The sequence below is a fragment of the Hemitrygon akajei genome, chromosome 29 (assembly GCF_048418815.1).
Source record: "Hemitrygon akajei chromosome 29, sHemAka1.3, whole genome shotgun sequence".
Lineage (NCBI taxonomy): Eukaryota > Metazoa > Chordata > Chondrichthyes > Myliobatiformes > Dasyatidae > Hemitrygon > Hemitrygon akajei.
In genome coordinates this window covers 48,197,276-48,222,246 of record NC_133152.1, presented here as the reverse complement: position 1 = coordinate 48,222,246, position 24,971 = coordinate 48,197,276, and the positions used below count along the sequence as shown (strand labels likewise).

At 43.5% G+C, this 24,971-nt stretch overlaps 1 protein-coding gene across 2 annotated transcripts in view; it reads right to left on the bottom strand.

Moving 5' to 3' along the window:
- Positions 1-537: 537 nt before the first annotated feature.
- The window catches only part of lrrc47 (leucine rich repeat containing 47), a 30,329-nt gene continuing 5,895 nt past the window's right edge, over positions 538-24,971 (bottom strand). Inside the window, exons 5-7 of one of the 2 annotated variants that reach the window (XM_073032398.1) lie at positions 23,935-24,037; positions 22,143-22,232; positions 538-994 (exon numbers count right to left, since the gene is read on the bottom strand). In XM_073032398.1, the coding sequence (XP_072888499.1) occupies positions 953-994; positions 22,143-22,232; positions 23,935-24,037 (235 nt within the window). In that variant the 3' untranslated portion in view covers positions 538-952. Of the gene's footprint in view, positions 995-11,126; positions 12,914-22,142; positions 22,233-23,934; positions 24,038-24,971 lie in introns of those variants that run through there. The other variant, XM_073032397.1, reaches the window with a different exon arrangement.

Here is a 24,971-nt window from a genome sequence, read left to right as displayed (position 1 = left end):
AATAACCACACGTTACAGCAGCGGTGTGCAGATGAGCATCTCTGAGTACACAACATGTCCAACATTGAAGTGGATGGGCTGCAGCAGCACGAGACCATGAACATACCCTCTGTGGCCTGTTTAAGAGGAACAGGAGACACCTAATAAAGTGGCCACTGAGTGTGCATCTCATTTAAACATTTCCCCTCTCACCTTACACCTCTGCCCTCTAGTTTTTGACATTTCCACCCTGGGGAAAAGATTCTGACTCTTTATCTTATCAACACCTCTCATAATGTTATAAATATCTGTTAGGATCCCCTCAGTCTTTGACGCTCCAGAGAAATCAATCCTAGATGGTCCAAGCTCTAACCGCTCCTTATCATAATTGTAGCTACCCTTATGTAATAAAAGGAAACTGAGGCTTGGTGGGGCTTGACATGATGTTAGGGGAGGGGGAGGGGGTAATAACATCCTGTATATAAAAGACCTGCTGAAAGAAACACGATTATAAAGATCAAGTTCGGCTGAGTCTCCTTGAAGAATATAGGCTTGGCAAAGGCCTGAATTATTTTATTGGAAATCCAAGGATCAACTTTATTTGCCATGTACAATTACATATATTAGGAATTTTGAATTTGAATTGGAATCAGGATCAAGTTTAATATCACAGGGATATGCCATGAAATCTGTTGTTTATGTGGTGGCAGTACAGTACAATACATAGTAATAAAAAAACTGAGTAACTGTTAGTTTGTATATTAATAGTTAAATTAATTAATAAGTCGTGCACAAAAAACTAGTGAGGTAGTGCTCATGGGTTCAATGTCCATTCAGAAGTCTGATGATGAAGAGGAAGAAGCTGTTCCTGAAACACTGAGTGTGTGCCTTCAGGCTCCAGTACTGCCTCCTTGATGGTAGCAATGAGAAGAGGGCATGTCCTGGGTGGTGGGGGACCGAATCCCTCAAACTCCTAATGAAATATAGCTGCTGTCGTCCCTCTTTTGTGAATTTTCTGTGGTGTGTTGGTCAGGGTGTGACAGACAACAAAAACAACATTAAACAATTATACAAAATAATTATGTAAAACAAAGTTAGAAGCATAGATATGAGGTTAAATATCTAATTTAAAATGTGCATAAATACCAGTATTTACAATGGAAACTGCATTATAAAAAGTGGTTTAAAGCATTTACAGTGCAGTGCACTGGGATTATAAACCTGAGATGGAGTATTAGATGTATAAAATGGTAAGAGGCATAGATCGAGTGGGCAGCCAGAGACTTTTTCTCAAGGCAGAAATGGCAAATATGAGGGGCATAATTTTAAGGTGATTGAAGGAAAGTATGGGGGGGGGGGAATGTCCAAGGTAGGTTTTTTTTAAACAGAGTGATGGGTGTGTGGAATTTGCTACCAGGGCAAAGGCAGATGGAATATAGAACGTAACAGCATAGTACAGGCCTTTTTGTCCAAAATGTTGTGCCAACCTTTGAATCTTTTATCCAACAATTGAGTGTAGGGTAGGTGAAAAGGTCAGCACAACATCATGGACTGAAGAACTGTACTATGCTGTACTCTTCTATGTTCTATACTATCCCTGATACTATATTGAAGAGGATGATCACAGTGCTTATGTTGTGACACCACGCAGATGCAAATGAACAAGACCAAAATGATGTTTGTGGACCTTAGGAAGGTAACAATTCCTGATGTTTATAGTTTCTGTTCTATAGATTTGCAAAGTATGCCCACAGAAAGAAAATCTCAAGGTTGTATGTGGTGATGTGTATGTCCTCTTATTATCAATTTTACTTTGAACCAATAAAGCAGCTGTTTTATTGTCTATTACAAATCAATATTTCTTTTGGTGAACATGGGGGTGGTTTCTACTGCCCTGTTCTTAGAATCACAGAGCACTACAGCAGAGGAACAGGCTCTTCAGACCATCTGCTGAAATATTATTCCGCCTACTCCCATCCACTCACACCTGGACTGTCTTCTTGAACACAAGAGATTCTGTAGATGTTGGAAATCCAGAGCAACACACACACGATACTGGAGAAACTCAGCAGGTCAGGCAGCACCTATGGTGAGGAATAAGCAGTCGATATTTCAGGCAGAGGCCCTTCATCTGCACTGGAAAGGAATGGGTCAGAAACCAGAAGGAACATCCTCTTGGTGTTGGAGATAATAGTTTTGGGAGGTGTTGTTGGAGCATCCTGGGCATTTTATAGATGGTATGCACCTCAGTCACATCCCAGGCAGTGAAGGGACAATATTTTTAGGGTGCTGGACAGACACCAGTCAAGCGGCTCTTTCATCCTTGTGGTATTGAGTCATAGGGTATATTCAAAGTAGAGGTTGATACAGTTGTGATTTGTAAGGGTTTTAAAGGGGAGAAGGCAGGAGAATGGGCTTGAAAAGGACAATTGGTCATCCCTGATGTAACAACAGAGCTGTCTTGATGAGCCAAATGGTCTAATTCTGCCAATGGCCTAATCTAATGGACAGACAATTGGCTGACTGGCAGGAGGCAAAGAATGGAAATAAAGGGGGACTTTTCTGGTTTGCTGCCAGTGACCAGTGGTGTTCCCAGGGGTCAGTGTTGGGACTACTTTTCACGTTGTACGTCAATGATTTGGATGATGTAATTGATGGCCAAGTTTGTGCACAATACAAATATAAGTGGAGAGGCAGGTAGTGTTGAGGAGTCTGCAAAAGGACTTAGACATTGGGAGATTGGGCATAGAAGTAGCAGATGGCATACAGTGTAGGGAAGTGTATGGTCATGCACTTTCAAAACGTTTTTCAAAACGGGAAGAAAATTCAAAAATCGGAGATGCAAAGGGACTCAGAAGTCCTTGTGCAGGATTCCCTAAGGTTAACTTGCAGGTTGAGTCAGTGGTAAGGATGACAAATACAATGAAAGCATTCATTTCACGTGGACTAGAATACAAAAGCAAGGGTGTAATGCTGAAATTTTATAAGGCATTGGTCAGTTACTTGGATTATTGTGAGCAGTTTTGGGCTCCTTATTGAAGATAAAATGTGTTGGCATTGGAGAAGATCACAAGAATGATCCCAGGAATTAATAAGTTAATGTATGAGGAGCATTTGATAACTCTGGACCTGTATCACTAGAGTTTATAAGAATGAGGGAGAATCTCACTTACACCTACTGAATATTGAAAGGCCTAAATCGAGTGGATGTGGAGGGATGTTTCTTTTTGTGGAGAGTCTAGGACCGCAGAATTTCTCTATTCTGAAATAGAGAAACATTTATTTAGAACAGAGATGAAGAGGAATTTATTAGTCAGAGGATGGTGAATCAGCCAGTTGTGGAAGCCAAGTCACTGGGTATATTTAAAGTGAGGTTGATGGATTCTTGATTAGGCAGGGTGTTGAAGATTACTGGGAGAAGGCAGAAAAATGGGGTTGAGAGGGATCAGCCATGATAGAATGGTGGAGTGGACTCAATGGGCTGAATGACCTAATTCTGCTCCTGTATCTTATGGTATTCTTATTGAAATCATTCTTTGGTAATTGGTTTATTATTGTGGAAGTACCCTCCACCCCAGAGTGAAAAAGTTTGCTTTGCATCTGTCCCTAAAATTGATCCTAGAATATCATTACACTGACACACCTCACAAGGGAAAACAATAACAGAATGCAGAATAAAGTGCTTTATTACAGAGAAACTGCAGTGCAAATTGTGAAATAGATTCAAGAATGTATAACAGTGGGGTAGAAGCTGTCCTTGGGCTCAGGAGTACGTGAGTTCAAACATGAGTATTTTCTGTCTGATAAGAGAGAGGAGATGAGAGAATGTCTGTCATTCCATGATCATTCAAGCATTAGGTCTACAATAAGCTGTGGGTAGTTGCAAATCATTCATCTCTGGACACTAACCACAAGAGGAAATTAACAATCAATTTGCAACAGCAAATGATTAATCTGATGATGTAATTAAATTCTAGTGAATTAAGAACTCAGCAAAACTGAACATGCATGCCTTTAGGTGAGGGGAGTAATTTCACAGATGTGAGGAGCAAGATTTTTTTTTTAACACAGAGTGGTGGGTGTCTGGAATGCACTGCCTGGGATGGTGGTAGAGGCAGAAACATTACAAACTTTTAAGAGATGTTGAGATAAGCACATGAATGTGAAGAAAGTGGAAGGATATGGATATTGGCAGAAAGGATTAGTTAGGTTGGCCTTTTGATTACTAGTTTAATTGGCTCACCACAACATTGTGGGCCAAAAGGTTCAGTTTGTCACTCAGTGGACAAAACAACAAAGAAAGGAATGGGAACACAGATCTAACTCTGCCATGGAAGGTCCCTAGCTCAGCTGCCAGAGGAGGAGGGTTGGGCATGGGTCAAGCAACCCCATCCAATAACAAAACCAGGGCTACAGAAACACCAACAGAAGTTCCAAATACCTCATCCCTGGGCAAGAAAGGATCTTCACCTCGAAGACGTATTAAGTTGTGTGGAGAAAGTGGAAGGCACAGGACAGAGGTCTCTGGTAAGCTGCGGTCAGTGGCCTATGCCCAGCAGGGTTGCTGGGAACACTGATCTGGAACGTCACTCATGTGGACCACAGAGGTTTGTTGGCCCAATGGGTTGTTCCTGCTACAGTTTCTGTATAAGTCAACACTATAAGTTGCTGGGCTCTGGGACGTTGTTCAAATTAGGGTTTGACAAATTTCCAGGGTTGTCATGGTGATTGTGAGCTTAATCTATCCCTGGCAGTATTTCCACAGAACAAATAGAGATCTAGTTGGCATCAGGAAGCAAAACCAGAAATACAGGACTCTGAAAAAATGGGAGAGCAGTAGATTAACTGGAATGAGACACAGAAATGTGCCAGGAGAGAATCGGCAACATTATGAAGGATCCCACCCACCCTGCTCATGGACTGTTTGTCCCACTCCCATCAGGGAGGAGGCTACGTAGCATCCACACCAGGACTATCAGATTCAAAAACAGCCACTTTCCCCAAACAGTAAGACTGCTTAACACCTCCACCCAGTAACCCACCCCCAACTGCCACTACTTCACCATTTCCTGTCAATCACCTTATGAACACACTCCCGTGCCTTTATGGACACACAAAGTGTAGAAGCTATCTTAAGGATTTATATTTATTATGCTTTTTTAAAATCATTATTATTGTGTTCTTTATCTTAGTTTTTGTGCTGCATCAGATCCAGAGTAGCTATTATTTTGTTCTGCTTTACATTCTGCACATTAAACAATTTTGAATCTTGAATCTCAAGAATTGACATCTCTGCTATCTGTCCACAGACATTGCCTGACCTGCTGAGCGCTGCCTGCTTTTTCTGTTTAGTTCTGATCTCCACCACTTCCAATTTCTGGATTTTTCAGCCATATAGAGTGTTCATGGCCGACTTCCAAGGGATTTAGTTCTCATTATTACCAGTGCTAAGCTTACTGTTAATATTCAATTCCAGTCTTTAAGTAATTTATATCCAAATGAGATCAAGTAATTATAAAAGTAACCTGATAATAACAACACACAAATCTCTGACCAGCATTTCTCTTGGGTTTGATGGAAAGCTTTACCTGTATATGAATTCACTTGGTAGACAACCTGTCTCTTAATGCAAACAAAAGAGATGGTTGTTGACTTCAGGAGGGCACAGAGTGACCACTCCCTGCTGAACATCGACGGCTCCTCAGTAGAGATTGTAAAGAGCACCAAATTTCTTGTTCACCTGATGGAGAATCTCACCTGGTCCCTCAACACCAGCTCCATAGCAAAGAAAGCCCAGCAGCATCTCTACTTTCTGCAAAGGCTGAGGAAAGTCCATCTCCCACCCCCCCCCCCCCCCCCCCATCCTCATCACATTCTACAGGGGTTGTATTGAGAGTGTCCTGAGCAGCTGCATCACTGCCTGGTTCGGAAATTGCACCATCTCGGATCGCAAGACCCTGCAGCGGATAGTGAGGTCAGCTGAGATCATCGGGGTCTCTCTTCCTGTCATCACGGACATTTACACTACACGCTGCATCCGCAAAGGAAACTGCATTATGAAGAACCCCCTGCACCCCTCATACAATCTCTTCTCCCTCCTGCCATCTGGGAAAAGGCTCCGAAGCATTTGGGCTCTCACGGCCAGACTATGTAACAGTTTCTTCCCCCAAGCTATCAGACTCCTCAATACCCAGAGACTGGACTGACACCTTACCCTATTGTCCTGTTTATGATTTATTGTAATGCCTGCACTGTTTTTGTGCACTTTATGTAGTCCTGTGTAGGTCTGTAGTCTAGTGTAGCTTTCTCTGTGTTGTTTTTTTTACGTAGTTCAGTCTAGTTTTTGTACTGTCATGTAACACCATGGTCCTGAAAAACGTTGTCTCATTTTTACTATGTACTGTACCGGCAGCTATGGTCAAAATGACAATATAAGTAACTTGACTTGACTTGAGAAAGGTGACAACTGGCCATTGGGATTGGCCCACTAGCAGATGTAAACTCTGAATGATCACCTTACAGTTAGAGGGCCATTCCAACACAGGTTTGAACTGCACATTGTCAATTGGAAGTATGCCTTCCTTTACCAGATGTACAGAGTGAGGTTTTAGTCCCCTGCCAAAGAGAGCCCAAAACCGCTGACAATACTCTGAGGGTGGGAATAGAAGGAATCTCTTTCCTCAGCAGCAACCATGATTGACAGATTCAGAAAAAATGGCTCATAGGATCAGAGGATGCAAGCATGTTTTCTCTTTCAAAGGACACGGGGATGGGACCTCACTACCTTGGCTGGAGGAAGAAAAACCTTCATCAGATTTAGAATCAGGTTTAATAGAACTGGCATATGCTGTGAAATCTGTTGTTTTACAGCAGTAGTATGTTGCAATAAATAATAAAAACTATCAATTCCAATAGTTATACATAAAAAATAAACAGCTTGTACAAAAAGAGAACAATAAAAGTAAAAAACATACTAAGGTAGTGTTCATGGGTTCAATGTCCACTCAGAAATCTGATGGCAGAGGGGAAGAAGCTGTTCCTGAAATGTTGAGCGTGTGTCTTCAGGCTCCTGTCCCTCCTCCCTGATGGTAGCAACGAGAAGAGGACATCTCCTGGGTGCTGAGAGTCCTTAATGTGAGATGTTGTGTTTTTCAGGCATTGCCTTTTGAAGATGATGGGGAAGCCAGTGTCCTTGATGGATCTGGCTGAGTTTACAATTTTCTATAGCTTTTTCCGATCTTGTGTGGTGGCCTCTCCATAAAGCACAAGCCAAGAGTTGGGAAATAGTTTTAAGGCTGGCATGAACAGAGGAATGTAAACACAAAAGGAGGTGACAAGGTGAGAGGTCAATGCAGCGACACATTGATGCAATCATGAAGAGGGCACCCAGCTGCTCTGCTTTGTTAGGAGTTTGAAGAGATTTGGTAGGTTAGCAAACTCCTACAGCTAAGGTGAAGAGCACTCTTGACCGGCTGTACTTCCATCTGATATGGAGGCACCAATCCACAAGATCGGAAAAAGCTGCAGAAAGCAGTTCCATCGTGTGCACTAGCCTCCCCAGCATTGAAGACATCTTCAAAATGCAATGCCTCAAGGGGGCGGCATCCATCATTAATGACCCCTATAACCCAGGACATGCCCTCCTCTCAAAGCTACCATCAGGGAGGTGGGACAGGAACCTGAAGGCCCACCCTCAACAATTCAGAAACAGCTTCTTGACCTCCGCCATCAGCTTCTGAACAGCATCTCACTGGTCTTCTTTGCCATTACTTATCTGTTTATTATTTATAAGTTATCATCAGATAAGCTTATTAATATGTTTATTATTTACTGATTATTCTAACTTAGAAAACAGCATCCATCATCAGGGACCCTCACCACCCAGGCCATGCTCTCTTCTTGTTACTGGCATCAGGAAGGTGGTACAGGAGCCTCAGGATTCACACCACCAGGTTCAGGAAGTTATTACCCCTCAACCATCAGGCTCTTAAACCAAAGTTTCAAAGTACGCTTATTATCAAAATATGTATACAGAATACTACTCTGAGATTTGTCCTTCCACAGGCAGCCACAAAACAAAGAAACACCATGGAACCCGTTTAAAGAAAACATCAAACACCCAACATGTGACAAAAAGAACAAATTGTGCAAACAGCATAAAGGGAAGTGGATGACTTCACTCACCTCAACTATGAACTGACTCTACAAGCTACAGACTCACCTTCAAGGATTCTACAACTCATGCTCTCAGTAATAGTTAGTTATTCATAACTATTTTTATTTATTTTATAGTATTTGCAATGCGTCTTCTTTTGCACATTATTTGGCAGTCTTTAGTGTAGTTTTTCCTTGATTCTAATATTTTGCTTTGTTCTACTGAGAGTGCCTGGAAGAAAATGAACCTCAGGGCAGATAGAATTAATTATGCCCAACAACAGAAGTGAAAGGAAGTCAGGTTAGGCATAACAACAGAATGGGGAACTAACATTCAAGTGAGTCCATAGGAAGGGCAGTAGGCTGAAACCTATTTTAGCAGCGTGTCCTTAGTTACAGCATGGAAACTCAGTGAGTTGCAGCCATTTCCTTCCTGCCAGGTCACATCTTGTCACGGGCGGTGACCTGAACAGTTCAAAGCCAGCAGCACACGTACTGCTAGGTATTTAAAGCATGTGATAAGAGGTCCATTAAATACCATGGTGCATTTGTGTGTGTAACTGTGCCAACCTCCAGTTATATTATGCAATACTGATGCATTGGACAAATCATAGTTGGAGCAGCATGAGCAGTTTTTGGCCCCATAACTAAGAATGGATGTGCTGGCATTGGAGACGGTCCAGAGGAGATTCATGAGAATAATGGAGGGAATGAAAGGTGGTAGCAGTAGTGAAAGATAAAAAAAATACAAGCTACAATAATAAATAAGGAGTGGAAGGGGAATGGTGAGGTAATGTTTGGATACCATGGTGGAGGGGAAGAGGCCATTTTTGAGTCTTTGTTTATGGCAAACGAGATAACTATTGACACAAATTCTACTTGCCTATGTTTGATCTGTGTCCTTTCAAGCCTTTCTTATCCTAGCTGTGTACCTGTCCAAACACCATTTAAACATTGTAATTGTACCCACTTCTCTCTGGCAGCTCACTCCATACACCCACCACCCTTTGTGTGAAAAGTTTCCCCTTTAAACCTTTCCTCTTTCACCTACGCCCTCTAGTTTTAGACTCCTGTTCTGATGTAGCTATGACTCTCATGGCCTGTACTACTGGAATTCAGAAGAATGAGGAGGGATCTCATTGAAAGCTATTGAGTATTGAAAGGCCTAGATAGAGACGCTATTTCCTACAGTCAGGGATTCTAGGACTAGAGGCCATAGCCTCAAAATAGAAGGATGCCCTTTTAAAACAGAAATGAGAAGGAATTTCTTTGCCCAAGTGGTGGTGAATCTCTGGAATTCATTGCCACAAATGGCTGTGGAGGCCAAGTCATCAAGTATATTTACAGTGAAGGTTGCTAGGTTCTTGATTAGTCAGGGTGTCAAAGGTTACAGGAAGAAGCCAAGAGAATGAGGTGAGAGGGATAATAGCCATGATAGAGTGGTGGAGCAGACTTGATGTGTTGAATGCCCTGATTTTGCTCCCATGTCTTATAATCTAATTCTTCTCAGTTTAAAAATTAGCCCAGATTTAGAATTTCATACACTGCAATATATCTGGAACACCTGAATTAACAGTACCATACCTGTAATGATTTGTGGAGATTTAATGGCTGGAGGGACAGTGGAATGTTAAATGAAGCAGTGTGCATCACTCGGAATTCACAGCTTGCTTCGAGTGGTATCGAGGAGCCGCTGCACAGGATTGGAAAAGTTGTAGGAAGTTGTAAACTCAGCTAGCTCCATTGGCACTAGCTTTCCCAGTATCTAGGACATCTTCTAAAGGCAATGTCTCAAAAAGGCAGCATTATTCATTTAGGATCCCCTACCACCCAGGACGTGCCCTCTTCTTAATGCTACCATCAGGGAGGAGGTACAGGAGCCTGAAGACACATTTTAGAAACAGATTCTTCCCCTCCAATATCAAATTTCTGAATGTACCTCAGTATTTTGCTCTCTTTCTGCACAACTTTTAATTTTTTGTATATACATTTCTTATACTAATTTAGTGAGTTTTATGCACTGCACTCCTGCCACAAAACAAATGTCGTGACATATATCAACGATAATACTGATTCTGAGAGGCATTGAAGAGCCGGAACCTCTGTTCAAGTAGTCAGATTCATTGATTCCAACCTCCACCACCAGCAGCTCCTCTCCCCAAACACCCACACACAAAGCTCAGACACCAGTGAAAACAACAGAAACTCATCCCCTAGCCTGTGTGAATGTAAGGTCAAAAATTACCAGAATTTTGGATTTGAAAGGAATTGTATGCCGTGGGGGACCGGGTTGGGAAAATAGTGGCCCACAAAACCTACTATTATTTGTTTTTATGCACTCAGTAAATGGCAATGCTGAGATAACACAAAAGGATGGAAATGCAAAAGGTTTAACGTATGAGGAGCGTTTGGTGATTCTGGGACCGTACTCACTGGAGTTTACAAGAATTGGGGGGGGGGGGGGGGAGGAGGAGGAGTGGGACTGCATTGATATCTATCGAATATAGAGTGGATGTGGAGAGGATATTTCCTACAGTGGGAGAGTCTAGGACTAGAGCACACAGTCTCAGAAAAGGACGTCCATTTAGAACAGAGATGAGGATGAATTTCTTTAGCTAGAGTGGTGAATGTGTGAAATTCATTGCAACAGACAGCTGTGGAGCCCAAGTCATTGGGTAATTTAAAGCAGAGTTGATAGGTTCTTGATTAGTCAGCACAAAGGTTACAGGGAGAAGGCAGGAGAATGGGGTTGAAAGGGGTAATAATAAATCAGCCATGATGGAATGGTGGAGTAGACGATGAGTTGAATGGCCTAATTCTCCTCCTATGTTTTATGGTCAAACAGTTATGTGGACCTGAAATATTAACTTTCTTTTCCTACAGATGCTACCTAACCTGCTGCGTATTTCCAACATTTTGCATTTTCATTTCAGATGTTCAGAGGTCACAGCTCTTTTAGTTTGGTAGCTAGTTGTACAGACTGCTCACAACAATTCACCAGTGATGTCAGTTTTATTTTAGCCATTAGTGAAAGATGCCTTTCTACAAGACAGCAAACCATAATACATTTACTTCTGCACAGCTGCCCTAATCTAACCACACACATGCAGTTCATCTTTCCAGAGTTCGCTCTCTCTCCTAAAATCAACTGCTCCATGCTCCCTCAAATATCGACATTTCAGACTACAGGCACAGCTCAATAGAGAAAAAAATTCAAAAGCATAGGATGCTCGCACAAGTAACTTAAGGGATGTGGTTTCAAAAAATAACTCTGCTTCACAAAATGGAGGCCCAATTGGAACAATATTGTCTTCAAAATACTTTGCTTGGATTAACAGATTAAGGCTCCACTGTTCATTTAATATTTACATTCTAACTGTTTTGACACAGTGTATTAATCATTATTCTCTCCTTCCTTGCTTGTATATCTGTGGACACCGACCAGCTGCCCCTCTGACACGCGCCAGCGGATGCACACCTTTTAGAGAGCAGGGTGCTGTCAGTCAGTGTACGTCTAAGGTGTCATCTTGTTGCACCCACAGTGCTGGACGAATACTGGTTACTGAGGCAAAATACCACACAACTCCTCAAACTATTCCAGCCAATACCTGCCCCTTTGTGAGAAGAAAGCAGGTGATAACAACAGAAGGAAAAATGATGATTAGTGCAAGCTTCCCTTCAAGTTTTTTCAGGTTTCTTTGATGAGACATAGACTTCAACGGAAAGGTCAACATTTACTTGTTTCCCACTACAAGGAAAATAGTCGTATTTTTCAATGCTCTTTTCATCACAAAGCACTTTACACAAGTAGATATTTCTGCTATATAAACACAGCTGCAAAGATGAAACTGTGCATGCCAGCACCAACACTATACACTCCACCATGGTGGTCCCAAGCCCAGCTGTGAAAGGGGGAAGGTTTGGCATGGGGCTAGCAACCCTGTCCCATAACGAGCAACAGAAAGTTCAACAGAAGCTCCAAAGACCTCATCCCTGGGAGAGGAAGGATCTCTGTCTGGAAGTTGTATGAAGTCGTGTGGGGAAAGTGGAAGCCACAGGTCCGACCAACTTTCTGTAGGCCCGGGACTGAGGACTCTGGTGAAGAGCTGTTGGTGGCCTATGCCCCTGTAGAGGTGAAGGGCTAAAGAAAGGAGAGACAACTCCAAAATGAGCAAATTATTTGTCCTTTTAGAAATGTTAATTGAGGATCAAATATTGGTCAGATCTTACACAGGTCACACAAAATGCTGAAGGAACACAGCAGGCCAGGTAGCATCTATGAAAAATAGTACAGATGACGTTTTGAGTCCTGCTGAAGGGTTTCGGCCCGAGACGTCGACTGTACTCTTTTCCATAGATGCTGCCTGGCCTGCTGAGTTCCTCCAGTATTTTGTGTGTGTTGCTTGGATTTCCAGCATCTGCAGATTTTCTTGTTTGTGGTCAGATCATAGGCTTGCTCTTCTGTGACAGGGATAACTTGAGCCCAATGTAGGGGCCAGATGAGGTACTATTCAACAGGTAGGGGTTATCGGATGACGGTGACACAATTAACACTGAAATTTAAGTCTGTCTTGGCTGGGTAAACCACCTTCAGGTTTCCGTCCATGTCGACCACCCGCACCTGCTTCACTGTCAGTTCCGGAGTGGTAGCCTTAGCCAAGCTCTGCTCAGCTGTGGAATCCAGAGCAGCAGAGCTGTTGCTAGCCACGTCAGCCTCGTCATCAGATAGAGACTCCTTCTCCTGACTTTCGAAGGTGAACTTGTTCAATTCGGCCATTCGCTGCATAGAGAGAGAAGAAAACATTCCATAGATGGTTTATGCAAAGTAGAGCCTTTCAGTACAATTCACTGAGTTGCCTGTCTGCTCTGTCATGGATTATTACATGACTGAATGACACATCTGTATTTCACTTTCCACAGACTGACTGGGACTCCCTACTCTACAGAGCAGATACCGAGGCAGCAAATGGAATTTGGGGAGTGTAAAAAAAGACAAGATACTGTACAATAAATGATATGACACTGAGACAGCATATCAACAGATCCAGGAAGACAACAGAACAATTGGAAAGAAGAGTTAAAAGCTGTTATTGACTGAAGTACAGAGCACCAGAAAAGGGAGGTTGTTAGGAGACAATCTGGGTCATAGTCACAGACCACACCACCACAGACAGGTCATTCAGCCCATCTAGGCCAAGTTGGACTGTTACTCTGCATTCCTCCCATCCATGCGCTTATCTAAACTTCTCTTAAATGTTGAAATCGAACCCACATCCACCACTTTCACTGGCAGTTTGCTCCACAATATCACAGCCGGCTTTCATTTACCCTATCTATACTCCTAAAAGTACTATACCTCTATCAAATCTCCCCTTATTCTTTGCTCCAGAGAATAAGGCCCTAAACTATTCAACTTCTCCCTATAACTCAGATCTTGATGATCCTGTTCTAGTCAACAGACCATAAGAACTATTTGAAGGAACAGAGATGCAGGGTACTGCAGTGGTTAGCACAACACCATTACAGCTCAGGGGACTGGAGTTCGGAGTTCAATTTCAATGTCATCTGTAAGGAGTCTGTATGCTTTCCCTGTGAGTTTCCTCCGGGTGCTCTGGTTTCCTTCCACAATCCATAGATGTACCAGTTAGAAGGTTTATTGGTCATTGTAAATTGTCGCATGATTCAGTTAGGGGAAACTGGGGCTTGCTGGGCAGTGTGGCTCGAAGGGCTGGCTCCACACTGTGTATCAATAATTTTTTTTCCTGGGCTAACAGGCCCAGAGGATGGTAGTTCTGAAGGGTGACAAAGCTGGGAATGTCTTCTGTGAGACAGAGGAGCAACTTAAATCTGTTAAAAAGTCATGGGGTTGGTGGGGAGGACATTCACCGTCAGAAGGAAGTTATTTCCTTCAGTGGAGAGGTCAAATACAGGTGGACATGGATTGTACATAACAATAAAAGGATTAGAGGGGAATTAACAGCAAAGCTTTACACCAAAGGAATTTGAACAGTCTGGAAGCTCTCATTAATTAAAAAAACTACAAGGCCGTGAACTTGAAATTTGATAACTTACTCGGCTTTGAGAGTTTGTACATGAGACCAGCTGAAATAGCAGCCTTCGTTTGACCAGCTTGGGCGTGGTCTGAATGTCCTCTCTCTGTTGTACATCCCCAAAGGCAGAATTACATGGCACAACATCAGATAAAGTAAATCATACAACCTCAGTGGCTCTGTTGGCCAGAAGAAACTACAGTCTACAATAAGTGGATCTCATGAATCAAGGACAGGGGAAAACAGACAAACCAGTCGCCTTTGTTTCCCCCATTTTGTGGACTCTGAACTGATCCTTGCTCTGGGACAATCCAGTCAGAGCAATTGAATGTGAACACAAGGAACTTCAAGTAATGAGGACCATTCCCGGATGAGTAGCTACTTACTCTGTAAAATGCCAGACCTACCGAAGAATCAATCTGTAATCTCATTAGACTCTGGGTCGTCTCATTAACTGGTTTGGACCAGTCAGAGCTGAAAGACTCAGATACACAAGGCTGGGGTGGGCAGAACCATGAAACATTATTGGTTTAGCCCTGGACAAGAACCAGTTAGAAGGTGACCCAGTAGGTCAGGTGATCTTGAGCCAACAGGATGGAGCTCCATCAGTTCAACTTGTATGGAATATGAGAAGAGCCAGGAGCTCCAAATATGTAGGGGCAATAACTCTCCACCAACTATCACAGATGAGGAAGACCCCCCAGACGCGTGGAGATCGTGACCACAAGGAATGCCTGGCCAGTGTAGACTTCTCTTCTGTTCATTGACTGCTCACGGACGGCCAGGGATTCTAATAGGGTGCACACAGGAAGTTACTTTGTGAACTCACGTGCTTCTTAGTTGAGACAATAAAAGTTACTTGTCGGTAAATACAGATTCTCTGTGCCTCACTGATCATTATCACAAGGGGTGATTCTTTTAACAGTTCTAATATGTTTTGTCATTAGCACAACACAGAAACGGGCCATTCAGCCCCTGATGAACTGTTACTCTGCCCATCAAGCCACATCTGGACCAAAGCCCTCCATACCTCTCTTATCAAAACCACTCTTAAATATTGCAATCGAGCCTGCATCCTCCACTTGCACAGCCAGCTCATTCCACTCACACCACCCTCTAAGTGAAGAGGATCCCCTCCCCCCAGTTTCCCTTAGACGGTTCACCTTTTGCCCTTAACCTATGACCTCTAGTTCTAGTCTCAGCAACCTCTGGAAAAAGCCTGCTTACATTTACCCTATCTATACCCCTCACAATACTGTACACTGCTATCAAAACTTCCCTCAAAAAATCTTCCTTTCCCCTGGCAGTAAGGCTGATCACTAACCCACATCTCCACACCCCCAACCACCACTACTTCATCACTTCCCGTCAGAGTCACCTTGTATACAGACACGCCTGTACCTAGCATCACTTTATGGGCATACAATCAATCTATGTACAGAAGCTAACTTATGTGTTTATATTTTATCATTGTCTTTATCTTACTGTGTTTTTTTTGTCTTGCATTCGATCTGGAGTAACAATTATTTTGTTCTCCTTTACAATTGTATATTGGAAATGACATCAAACAATCCTGAATCTTGAATCAGATACCTGACACCACCAACCACATCAAGTAAATCTCCTGAGAACATAACCATTATTTGTTGGTCCGTGGCCGCCTGCTGTGCCACGATGATACCACTCTCAGGGTGGAGGAACAATACCTCACATTCTGTAGTTAGCACCCAACCTTATCGTATAAATATTGATTTCTCCCCCCTGTAACCTTTACCCCTCCCCCTCCTCTATTCCCCACTCTGACCTTCTCTTCTCCTCATCTGTCTGTCACTTCCTCCTGATTCCCATCCTCCATCCCTTTCTCGTGGTCCACTCTTCTCTCCAGAATCCTTCTCCAGCCCTTCACCTTTCCCACCCACCTGGCTTCACTTCTGAGAATGAATACTTTCTTCGGTATTCACCACTGAGAGGGAACTTGATGACGATGAGGACAATATGAGTGAGGTTGATGTTCTGGAGCATGTTGATATTAAGGGAGGGGAGGTGTTGGAGTTGTTAAAATACATTAGGATGGATAAGTCCCCGGGGCCTGATGGAATATTCCCCAGGCTGCTCCATGAGGCAAGGGAAGAGATTGCTGAACCTCTGGCTAGGATCTTTATGTCCTCGTTGCCCACGGGAATGGTACCGGAGGATTGGAGGGAGGCAAATGTTGTCCCCTTGTTCAAAAAAGGTAGTAGGGATAGTCCAGTTAATTATAGACCAGTGAGCCTTACGTCTGTGGTGGGAAAGCTGTTGGAAAAGATTCTTAGAGATAGGATCTATGGGCATTTAGAGAATCATGGTCTGATCAGGGACAGTCAGCATGGCTTTGTGAAGGGAAGATCGTGCCTAACAAGCCTGATAGAGTTCTTTGAGGAGGTGACCAGGCATATAGATGAGGGTAGTGCAGTGGATGTGATCTACATGGATTTTAGTAAGGCATTTGACAAGGTTCCACATGGTAGGCTTATTCAGAAAGTCAGAAGGCATGGGATCCAGGGAAGTTTGGCCAGGTGGATTCAGAATTGGCTTGCCTGCAGAAGGCAGAGGGTTGTGGTGGAGGGAGTAATTTCGATTGGAGGGTTGTGACTAGTGGTGTCCCACAAGGATCTGTTCTGGGACCTCCACTTTTTGTGATCTTTATTAACATCCTGGATGTGGGGGTAGAAGGGTGGGTTGGCAAGTTTGTAGACGACACAAAGGTTGGTGGTGTTGTAGATAGTGTACAGGATTGTCGAAGATTGCAGAGAGACATTGATAGGATGCAGAAGTGGGCTGAGAAGTGGCAGATGGAGTTCAACCCAGAGAAGTGTGAGGTGGTACACTTTGGAAGGACAAACTCCAAGACAGAGTACAAAGTAAATGGTAGGATACTTGGCAGTGTGGAGGAGCAGAAGGATCTGGGGGTACATGTCCACAGATCCCTGAAAGTTACCTCACAGGTAGATAGGGTAGTTAAGAAAGCTTATGGGGTGTTAGCTTTCATAAGTCGAGGGATAGAGTTTAAGAGACACGATGTAATGATGCAGCTCCATAAAATTCTAGTTAGGCCACACTTGGAATACTGTGTCCAGTTCTGGTCGCCTCAGTATAGGAAGGATGTGGAAGCATTGGAAAGGGTACAGAGGAGATTTACCAGGATGCTGTCTGGTTTAGAGAGTGTGGATTATGATCAGAGATTAAGGGAGCTAGGGCTTTACTCTTTGGAGAGAAGGAGGATGAGAGGAGACATGATAGAGGTGTACAAGATATTAAGAGGAATAGACAGAGTGGACAGCCAGCGCCTCTTCCCCAGGGCACCACTGCTCCGTACAAGAGGACATGGCTTTAAGGTAAGGGGAGGGAAGTTCAAGGGGGATATTAGAGGAAGGTTTTTCACTCAGAGAGTGGTTGGTGTGTGGAATGCACTGCCAGAGTCAGTGGTGGAGGCAGATACACTAGTGAAGTTTAAGAGACTACGAGACAGGTATATGGAGGAATTTAAGGTGGGGAATTATATGGGAGGCAGGGTTTGAGGGTCGGCACAACATTGTGGGCCGAAGGGCCTGTAATGTGCTGTACTATTCTATGTTCATCTATCACCTTCTAACCAGTTCTCCATCCCCACCCCCTTTTTATTCCTTCCCAGTCCAAATGGCCCAAAATCTTGACTGTTTATTCCCTTCCATAGATGCTGCCTGTCCTCTGAATTCCTCAAGCATTTCGCAATTATTTCAACAATGCTATTGAGTGGTTCATAGATGGTAGTCCAATATTCACATAATTGTGTTATTGAGTACTCTCAACTCAATCTAATCAAAGCTCTTAGTCCTGTTGATCTGACTTGACTGTTCAATTGATATTTTCTTTTCAGTTTAACAATTATCTGCTTGTATTACAATGTAAGAGTTTATAACCTCCCCTTTTCTGGTTATATTGGGATAATTCTGAAAAGCTCTGCGAGTTTCTTTATTCTGCATTATTTGAATAAGTGCTATCTCATTGGCTGACTTTTATTATAAATTTGAATGGAATTTTCCTCATCTATGGGTATAAAAATAGCTAACCATGAAGGAGCACCAACTAATATCTTAGCTTTCCCTTCACTTAGTACATCTCTACCATTGTTCATTTCAATTTCCCTTTGTTCTATCAACTCCTAATAAAACAAAGGTCAAGCAACAAGCTTCGTGTCTCCTTCCTGACTTCTGAAGAACCTGGGTCTTAAACATCAGAATCCAACAGACCATTCAAATCCCACAAAGCCTATTATTAGCAGGCTGAAGCTAGAATGGAAAGAGAGGAATTCATTGGCTCAGCTGAGACACCCAATAAAATGAAAAGCTGCTTATTATAAACAGCGGCAGCTCAAATTCCAAGGCTTTTGTCAGCACATCACGGAAGGGTATACAGTTACCCTGCAATTTGTTAAAAGGCTGCCAAGCTTACTCTGCTGACTTGCATCAACTGCAAACCAGGGTAATATGTCTGTCCTCATCACATGAGAGCCCTCTTTATATCTGTTATGAACAAAAATACAAATATGCATCATAGTTCCATAATTTTAAGGAGATTGGAGGATTGGTGAAAATGATTATCTTGTACACTTTTCTTGTGATCGCAAGATCCTTTCGGACATTGGTAATGTAGAATATTGCAAGTCCGATTCACTGGTTCATTGGTAAGACTGACAGCAGGAGAGCTACGTGGCCTTGGTTGCTGCCAGACCAGGTCCTCATGCCATAGTGTCACCTTTTGCAGTGGGCCAGGGGAGGAGATGCTGGAGGCAGTGTGGGAGAGATCAGAGGCTGAATTCCATGCTGGGTTGGGAGCTGGCTCCTCCCGTCAGTGCTGCCCTCCAGTGTTTGCTCAGTAGAAGGCAAGCTGGATTGTGTTTGCTTGCGGCTGCACTAGCACAAGATAATCAGACTGCTGCAGGCTTGCTCTTGAAGAAACGTGGCTCCAGGAAAACATCTCATGCACCATCAGTCTGCATGCCATTTTACTCAGGGACTTTATAATTCTTTTGTGACTGTATGTTTTACTCCTATTGTGATTATATATTTTTTCCAAGATGGCGGTGCGACACAGCTTGCAGCGGCCACTGCGGAGCTGATTATCTGTTATTTGTGAAGTGGGGTGCCGTGTGCAATCATAATCGATTGAAAACGGACATGGGAGCATGGAGGAACATCGGGAAATCTCCAGGAAGACCTTCTTTGTTGCTGCTGCGAGGTCTGGGACTCTGCTGGGAACAACAGGCCCCCAGTCCTCGGGGTCGCATTGCCAATGGCCGTTGGCAGGGCCGTCTTAATACGCTCGGCAGAGGATGGTGCTCGGAGAAGCTGTGCCAGAGGGGATGGTCGTCGGCTCGGAGGTTCGACGGACTCGGAGTCCGCTGTGGTCAGGTCGCTTTCGGTGTGTGCTGCGTCTGCGAGGCTGGGTTCGACGGAGCTTTCGTTGTGTGCTGCGTCTGCAAGGCTGAGTCGGGCGGCGCTGTGGAAGTCCATAGTGGGGGTATTCCCCTCTGCCGCCGGAGTGAGATGGCGAGTCTGTCGGAACCCTGGGGACTTGTGGAAACTGTGTGGTGATTTCTTTTGAACTTATAGTCCTTTAACATCTTTGGACTATTTTTACTGTGCCCATAGTCTGTTCTTTATCAATTATGCTATTGTTTGCACTGTTGTAACTATGTGGTTTTGTACAGGTCTTGTAGCTTTAGTTTTTGGTCTTGTTTGTCTGGTGGATTTGGAGCTCCTTTCCGGGGAACGCACTAAGACGGTAGTGCGATATTAATACACAGCAGCCTCTCCGGACTCTGGATTGGGGATTGTCAAACGTTATGTGGATTTTCTAGTGTAGTCTGTTTTGTCATATGCTTTTGTGATATCATTCTGGAGGAAAGTTGTCTCATTTTTTAACTGCATTGCATTTGTGGTTTCTAAATGACAATAAACTGAATCTGAATCTGATATATGCCTCGTACTGTGTGTGATTGTGGCATGGTCTTACACCTTGGCCCTGGTGGAAGGCTGTTTGGTCAATGACAATTAAACTTAAACTCGCATGGGGGGGGGTGTCAAAGGTAGAGTGGTGGGTGTGTGGACCACGCTGTCAGGGAATTAGGAACATTTAAATGACTCTTAGATAGGCACACAGATGATAGAAAAATGGAGGGTTACGCAGGATGGAAGGGTTAGATTGATCTTAGAGTGTAACATAGAACAATGCAGCACAGGAACAGGCTCTCAGCCCACGATGTTGAGCCAAGCTAATTAAACTCAGTATCAAATGCCCAACTAAACTAATCTTCTATGCTTACACAATGCCCATATTCTTCCATTTTCCTCACATTCATGTGTCTATCTAAATCTCTCTTAAAAGTCTCTAATATATCTGCCTCTACCACCATCCCTGGCAGTGCATTGCAGACACTCACCACTCAGTATAACAAACTTGCCCCTTACATCTATGAACTTACCCCTCTCACCTTAAACGTATGCCCTCTGGTATGACATTTCAACTCTGAAAGATACTGCCTGTCTACTCTATCTGCATCTCGCATAATCTTATAAACCTCTGTCAGATCTCCCCTCAGACTCTACTGTTCCAGAGAAAACAACCCACTTTTCTCCAACCTCTCATTATAGCAGATGTCCTCTAATCCAGGCAGCAACCTGGTAAATCTCCTCTGCACCCTCTCCAAGGTCTCAACATCCTTCCTGTAATACTTTAGAGACATTTAAGAGACTCTTTAGATACGCACGTGGATGATAGAAAAATGGACGGCTATGGGAGGGAAGGGTTAGATTGATCTTAAGTAGGTTGTAATATTGTGGGACGAAGGGCATGTACTGTGCTGTAGTATTCTACGTTCTGTGTGTTCACTTCAATACTGTGATGCATCTTTAAATCCTTCAAACTTCTTTGCTCCATTAATGAAAGATCCTTATCAGAGTAAATATCCATTATTCTGGATGGAATCAAATGTGTTGGGTGTCTTTACCATGGGGTTCAAAGTCCAGACTTCCATGGTGCCAAGCAACAGTTATATGATTATAAATCTTTTAGAACAGAGGTAAGGAGGAATTTTTTTTAGCCAGAGAGTAAGGAATCTGTGGAATGCTCTGCCACAGACTACAGCGGAGGCCAAGTCCATGGGTATATTTAAAGCGGAAGTTGATAGTTTCCTGATCGGTCAGGGCATCAAAGAATATGGTGAGAAGGGAGGTGTATGGGGTTAACTGGGACCTGGGATTTGCCATGATGGAATGGCGGAGCAGACTCAATGGGCTGAATGGCCTAATTCTGCTCCTATGTCTTATAGTTTTAACTGCTGCTGCCAAAAATGCAAACTCAGCCAGCTCCATCATGGGTACTAGACCCCAACCGTCGAGGACATCTTCAAAAGGCAACGCCTCAAAAGAGTGGCAACTATCATCACCCAGGAGAAGCCCAAGCCTGAAGATCATATTTAGGTAGAGTAACAGTTTCTTCACTACCACCATCAGATTTCTGAATGGACAATGAACCCATGAACACTACCTCACTATTTTTTTCTACTTTTGCAGTATTTATTTTTTTCTCTATATTTCTTAGTGATTTATAGTTTTTTTTAATTATGCACTGCAATGCAAACATGTTTGATGACATATGTCAATGATAATAAACCTGATTATTAGGAAGATAGATGGAGGCTATGTGAAGTCTACCCATACCCTACATTTGAAACTGACAGTCAATTGAAAGCTCTTAAAGAAGTCACAGTTACATTTTAACAAAGGATCAGGTTGTGTCCAAACCAGCAAGTTCAATAAAATCACAAAACTTCATACCTGTGAGGACAGGTATAGACTGAACGTGTAACCAGTGGCTACAAAATAAGAATGAAAATCAAACAGAACAAAGAAACACAGGAGGAGGGTTTGAATCACTCACCATAATCAAGCTGTCCATCACCTCTTTGCAGGCCTGTAGACTGGTTGAACTGGTTACTTCCAGGAACAGTTGCCTTGTAGATTTACTAATCTAACAAAGGATTGAAACATAATAATGTAAAATACAAACAATTTGAGGACAATGGTGTGGTAGGGGAATTATTGCACCCAAAGCTCTAGTCTTACCACAATGATTAGTGTGCTGTGTATGTCACCAAATTTCTACAATGTTCTGTGGAGGGAATTCCGACTGGCTGCATCACCGTCTGGAATGAAGGGCCACTACACAGAATCGGAAAAAGCTACAGGCAGTTGTAAACACAGCCTGCTCCATCATCAGCACAACCCTCCCCACCATTGTGAACATCTTCAAAAAGCGATGCTTCAAGGTGGCATTTATCATGAAGGACCCTCACCATCCAGGACCTGGCCTCTTCTTTTAGAGATACAGTGTGGAACACGTCCTTCCAGTCCACTGAGCCACTATGCCCAGCAACCCACCGATTTAACCCCAGCCTTATCACAGCACAATAGACAGTGACCAATTGACCTACTAACCTGTATGTCTTTGGACTGAGGGGGGAGACTGCAGCACCCAGAGAAAATCCATGCATACACAGGAAGGACATACAAGCTTTCTTACAGGGGATGCCGGAAATTAACTCTGACACCCTGAGCTGTAATAGTGTCATTACCCCTACGTTTCTTCCAACTCCCCGATCATTACCCCCTAAGCTTCCTTTGACGCCCCAATCATTACCCCTAAGCTTCCTCCGATGCCCCGATCATTACCCCTAAGCTTCCTCCGATGCCCCGATCATTACCCCTCAGCTTCCTCCGATGCCCCGATCATTACCCCTCAGCTTCCTCCGATGCCCCGATCATTACCCCTCAGCTTCCTCTGATGCCCTTATCATTACCCCTCAGCTTCCTCCAATGCCCAGAGATGTAATAGCATTGTTCTAATCACTACGCTATCTGCACCCTCATTACTTTATACTCTTCTAAGAGGTTCCTCCTTAGCTTCCTATAACCCAGGTAAAGCAGCTAGCCTCTGTAGTGCTGGGATGAGATTGCAAAGCCTGGGGTCTTGGCAGCTGAAGATGCCAGTCAGTGGTACAGCGGGAATATGTAAATGGGCAGATTATGGAAACATCAGCACTTCCTGTGTCTCTCTGAGCCTGTCTAAAGAGAATGACCAGTAGTTTTGCACTGTAGTCCAATTCCATTCGAATGTTAGTTAGTTTGTTAAGCCCGTAACTCTACACAGGCAATAGGACACTGACAGCTTGCCAGAGTCCTCTCTCCTGGGCCAGTGTTTCACATTGACTCCAGGTGCCCATCTTCTTGGTGTATCCTTCCTCTCTCAGGCATGAAGTCTTTGGAGCTTCTGTTGGTGTTTCTGTAGCTCTGGGTTTTTACAGGATGAAGTTCCTAGCCCCATGCCCAACCCTCCTCCTTTCACAGCCAGGGTTGTGACCGTCCATAGCAGTTATTTACGCTAGAATGAATCAAACTATTTTCATGTTGCATCTTATGACCCAGCACAGACTTGGGGAAGGCTGGATAGGAACTCGTTTAACTCCAAGCACTAGGGTAAAGCAAAATAATCTATTGCACACCTAGTCTCCAAGTATTCTCACTTCATTGCAGAGAAATATAATAAACTGTCAAAGACCCTGAAGGGCTCTGGGACATCAGACTTAACAAAGTACTCAGCCAAAAAGCTGAGGCCCTGACCTCCCACTGTACTGAGTTACACTAATTATTAAAACCATTACTAGCCAACATACCTTAGTGCTATCACTGTTGGTGATCGGTGGGAAAGAAATCACATGATCTTCCGCATCAACTAAGCAGGGAAAATTCTCTTTCCCGTTTAATAACTGCAGATATCTGGAAAACAAAAACCAGCACAGATTAAAGAAAGTTCAGATTCTTGTACACCAACATTTATTTAGAGATGCAGCATAGAACAGGCTTTCCAGCCCAACAAGCCAAACCACCCAGTAACTCACCAGCTTTTAACCCTAACCTAATCACAGGACAATTTACAATGTCCAATTAACCTAGTAACCCATTCGTGTTTGGAATGTGGAAGGAAACTGAAGCATCCGGAGGAAACCCATGCGGGCTCATTGGGAGAACATACTTAGAGACAGTGCCAGCTTTGAATCCCGAACTCCAGAATGCTATAAGCAGTAATAGCATTGCACTAACTGCATCGCTACTGTGGCACCCAACGTAGTTTAACTGAGCAGATGAACACTTGGAAAAATAACAAAGGCTTTTATAACATTTTATTAAACACCTTTTATGATTAAGTTTCTCCAAAGCACTTCAGAGCAAATGGAGTATGTTTGAAGAGTCCAGGTTGTTTAATGGGGAATTGGGCAGCCACTTACACGCAGCAGGGTTACAATGACCAGGTGACTGGTTCTTGCATTGACTGAGATCAGGTAAAGCATCAGAACAGTGAGAAGATCCCTTCACTCCTCTTCCGAACCACTCCATGGGATCCACAAGGGGCAAGCACAGCCTCAATTGTGTGGGCTATATCTGACAGACCACCCTGCTCAGTCTGCCTATCGTTTTGTGCTCCAGTTTCAAAATCAGAATCGAAGCCAGAGGTGCAGAGCCACAACAGATACCGTTATCGCCCCACGTCCAAGCCCTACAGTTCACAGCAATAGCTCCACTGTAGATTGATCCTTTTGGGGTGTACGGTGAGTCCTGGGAAGGTTAGCACCTCTCTGACGGGGCTTGACGTGTCTATTCTGGAGCAGCTCAATCACCTTTGGGCCCCACTGGACACTCAGCTCTCACCTGT